At 39.8% G+C, this 4711-nt stretch overlaps 1 protein-coding gene across 1 annotated transcript; it reads right to left on the bottom strand.

The window, feature by feature from the left end:
• Window positions 1-691: 691 nt before the first annotated feature.
• synprb (synaptoporin b) lies at window positions 692-3445 on the bottom strand (the record flags this gene model as incomplete). The annotated part of the gene is made up of 5 exons (XM_079748231.1): window positions 692-1072; window positions 1177-1368; window positions 1479-1677; window positions 2274-2398; window positions 3422-3445. 5 exons carry the CDS (start codon window positions 3443-3445, stop codon window positions 692-694), a joined length of 921 nt encoding a protein of 306 aa, XP_079604357.1.
• Between the last annotated feature and the right edge of the window lie 1266 nt (window positions 3446-4711).

Here is a 4711-nt window from a genome sequence, read left to right as displayed (position 1 = left end):
AATATAGCTGTGTGTAGCGGTTGACTCACCTACCTACCAATTTATCCCTTTTCAATGCAGTTCTATGGGCTTATTCGCTGTTCAAAACACAATCACCCTAACAATAGTGTGTTATCTTGCAAGTATTAAACCAACTATTTTGTTTACCATTTCAGGCATCATATGCCAATTATGGCAGAAATTAATAAATATCTAACATGGAATCCCTAATCTAATCAAAGATAATGTGTCAGATTAGGCTGAAAGCGAATCCTTACATGATTTATTCATCGCTTCCCGTTTGGATATAGTTGAGGCTATATCTGCTTGCAAGTGTTAGATATATCAGATGAATGAGAATGGTCATGGTTAATTTATGGTGAAAAGAAAGCAACAGCTTTTAATAAACAATTGTTCAGGTATTAAATATGTGGAGATCTAACCTTTCACCAATCTCAACCATTCACTCATTTGTTTGTTGTGTATTATTTACTTAAGGACCTTTAAATGTGAAGCTGTAAATCCTGGATAATGTTGGATGTCAACAGAGAAATGAATCTGTTAACACGACCAACATCCCAAGAGTACATGAGTACTAAGACTAGTATAGGCTACCTAGTTGGGTGTCAATATGCCACCATAATGCCCAGGAAATGGCCTCTCTTTTTGGCACCGTTCTGTTTGGCACCTCCACCATCACCCAATCTAACACCTAAATCTTGTCAACAATTATCACCGGGCCTTTGGAGTTGGTGGGGCTACCCTGGCTGTACGCCATCGGGGGGCAGAGGCGGGTCTGGGGCAAGCTTAAACTTTGAACTGGTTGATTGAGGCTACCTTGCCTGTAGATTTGCGGGTCAAGACTTCCCTCAGACAGAGCGATACTCTGCTGTCTGTAAAGCTGTCGGCGGTCATCACTGTCGGCTGGCTGGTCAAAGCTGCTCTCACTGTACAGACGCTGCCTCATGCTGTTGGCGCGTTTCCCAGAAGCACTCCTGGTCGGGTATCTCTGACCTGTCTTATACCAGCCGGTCTCCTTGTAGACAAACCAAATATTCCCAGCCCAGAGGGTTAAGTTGACAAAGCCAAACACCTAAAACAGAAAGCACAGAGTACATCTTTTAAGTTCAGTTCAACGATAAGTGCTCTCACCGATGATGTCCGGCCTCGTTCTCTGTTTGGACCACGGCTACCCACCACTGATGTGTTCAGACGGGACCAGACGGGCTCATGGGTGACCGCGCATCTGTTGGTCTGGGCTCGGCAGGCAGTGATGAGCAGGAGCACCTGGGTTGGGTCTGTGGCCGTCTTGATGTCGGACAGAACCTTGGCCCAAGAGCAAGTACTGACAAGCCACGCCAAGGAGAAAACCACTGTGATAACGAAATCCTGTTCGGCAAGATTGAAAGAGACGCACACGTTTGTTAATTGTTACTCCTTTGTTTTCTTCAGGAATACTTTAGAGGTTAAACCTGTGTTTGAAAAGCTCCTTCACTGACCACCAGGGGGCCTCTGTTATTCTCTCGGTATTTGTTCTGGTAGAAGATGTAGACGATTGTGGCCAACAGGGAATACAGGAAGGCAAGTACCCCGACGGTCAAATAAAACTGAGCGGAAGGGGAAGAATCCCCTGATAAGAAGAGGGTCTCTTGTCGATTCTTCTCACACAGGGGAGCTTGGAAATGGACCTGTTGTAGTCTACAAGAGAGAGGAAGACTCAGCATGATGTTTTTCTTTTACAGGGGAAGGAATATTAGAAGTACCGCGTAGGCATGGGTATAAGATCCCTTCAGGACAGGGTCCAACTTTTAGTAATCCTGAAATTTCCCCAAACTAATAAATATTATTGGGTAAAAATGTCATAATCCGTCGGTGAGTATAATTTTCTGCAGATAATATCAGACTGAAATCCCATCACAGATGTATGCGCCCAATTCCATTCTGTCTTACATGGCCTGCTGGGATAAGACATATCTGAATGTGAGTTTAAACTGAATATATTTCTGTTTACTTCATTCCTTATTCAGGGGTATAAATAATTGATTTTATTATGCATCCTTTCAATAACACAGGTAGAAAAAGCAATTGATCATATTAGGAGCTGTTTGTAGTGTAGTATGTTTAAATAGGAAACGACTATGCTTTATAGTCATGAATGTAATTATAAAAGCATTTTTTATATTTTTTTATAATTTGCATACAATCACAGGAAACACAGAAATATGTTTATATATATATATAATCCCAATGAGGTGAACTGTAAGGAATTGACCTATCTTACTATCTTATCTTACCTAAAAGGGTAACCAAAATCAATATTGATGCTGAGGTTGCTCTGTTTCCTGTCTGCACAGTCCACTCTAACCTGCAGGTGACCAGTGTAGCCCCCACATGTTGCAAAAGCACAGATGGCAAAAATCTGTGAAACAAACAAACATGGAGTGGTGATTTCTTGTGGTTTCGGAAAATAATCTCTCGACAAATGACCGTAGGTGGTATACTAAATTGAACACAAAAAACAACAATGACTGTTTGTCTTCAACAAAAGGCAGAGCCCTGATCATTTGAAGGGGGTTGGAAAAACCTTAGCTTGGTCAAAAAAGGAAGGAAAACATACTTTATATGGATGCCGAATCCAATATTACGAATCTGCTAGGTGACATTTTATACGTTTATCCATAATGCATGTTCACCATTACAATTTATAACTGAGCTTTATTCAGCAACATTTATTTGTCATATTTTGCAGTCCTATTAACAACTTTATTCCCTGGGCCTTCTCCTGTTTGGCGTAGTTCTGTTTGTAGATCTACCCTTTTTCCAAATCCAAAGTGAGTCATCACACAGTGATCCCTCACATCATAGAGAAAGTGACATTTTAAATCTCACTGAACATTTGATGAAAACAAAACCCACTCTACCCCTCGCATGGAAAATCCATACAGATTCAGGCTGGAAAGGGCAGTTCATGTTCCATACCACGTCTCAGCCATCAATAAATTACCAATCTCAGGATCCAAGGTTCATAATGAGTTTTGGAAAACAAAACATGAATAATTGAAAAGATGGGAAGAGCTACTTGCTGGGAACCAGAGGGTGGTCACAGTAGTACAGAGACGGGGCTTGAAGAGACACTATACACACACAGACCCTTTTTCTCTCTATCTCTCCCTTTCTCTCCATGCCCCTCTGTCTCTCTATCTCTCTCTCTCTCTCTGCCCCTCTGGCTCTGTCTCTCGCAAAACAACATCATATGGGATAAAACAAAACAATACAGCATTTATTGAATAAAAAAGAATCTGTACCTGAAATTTACAGCATTAGAATTACAACCAACTATTTAAAATGAACTAAAAAAAAGCTATAGACATGTAGTTATTTGAGAACTTAATGAACGAGTGATCAGTATGCAGAACATGAGAGATATAGACGTAACACTTACCGGAGCAAAAATTACCATGCACATTTAAAAACCACAGCGCAGGTTTCAACTCCACGCGGTGTTCAAACAGCTTTTCATCCCACTGTTGCTCTGTCACTGGAGTGCAAGGTGAAGAGAGCGAGAGTACTGTTAGTGGGAGGGCAGAGTGGGCATCGATCTGGTTTTGGGAGGAGATTTGGTGTGTAATTGTATCCCTGTTGGCTCTATCTGTGGGCACGTCTTACTCTGTGTATACCCCCTATCTATGAATCGATCGTATTTATGTAATTATGTATCTATGTATCTATGTATATACTATGTGTATGGGCCTATCTATCAATATAGGCCTATCTCTATCGCTCTCTCTATATTTATATCTATCTATCTATCTATCTATCTATCTATCTATCTATCTATCTATCTATCTATCTATCTATCTATCTATCTATCTATCTATCTATCTATCTATCTATCTATCTATCTATCTATTTATTCAATCATCAATTAATCTATCTATCGATGGATGATTGAATGATCTATCTATCTATCTATCTATCTATCTATCTATCTATCTATCTATCTATCTATCTATCTATCTATCTATCTATCTATATCCATTCAATCATCCATCCATCGATCAATCTATCTTTCTATCACTATCTATCTCTTTCTATCTATCCATCCATCCCACCATCTTGTATTCCCTGTTGCATAGTCTTTCCAATTTCAAGAGTAGTTAAATTGGCCTTGAATTTAGCATGTGGAGCTCCAGCAGTCCCTGACCCTGCCCCTGTCTCTATTCTCGTGCTTGTGGACAATTGATCAGTCATAGCGAGTCCTAATCACAGTAATTACTGCATAATGAGGGCCTTTTTATTCGTCCTGTTTTTTTTTCACCCAGCTGGGTCATGGCTGAATAGCTGGCTTTTTTTCTTAATATGTTAATATGACTTCAGTCAGTTGAAGGCTTTTTTATAATGATGTTTCAATTAATTTTGCGATTCACATGTGGACGACTTTTTCTGAATGAAAAAAACAACCACCCTCACTCGTGGAATAACTTGTTGCCATGGAAACAGTAGCTCAAGACGTTGCACAAAGTTGACAAAAGCCTTGCAAGGACACAACTGTGTTTGACACATTGTGGCTATTTGTTGAAGTAGATTAGGGAGAGGTGTATCCTGCTGTTCCTACATTCTCATTAGTGCATGTGAAGCGGAGCCCACTGCAAAATATCAGAACAATATAACAAAGATAAATATAGTGTATAACATAAAGGATTATATATATATATATATATATAATATTATA

Source organism: Pollachius pollachius (assembly GCF_949987615.1).
Source record: "Pollachius pollachius genome assembly, chromosome: 12".
NCBI lineage: Eukaryota > Metazoa > Chordata > Actinopteri > Gadiformes > Gadidae > Pollachius > Pollachius pollachius.
The sequence above is the reverse complement of the archived record's forward strand: the minus strand, read 5'-3'. Positions and strand labels throughout refer to the sequence as shown.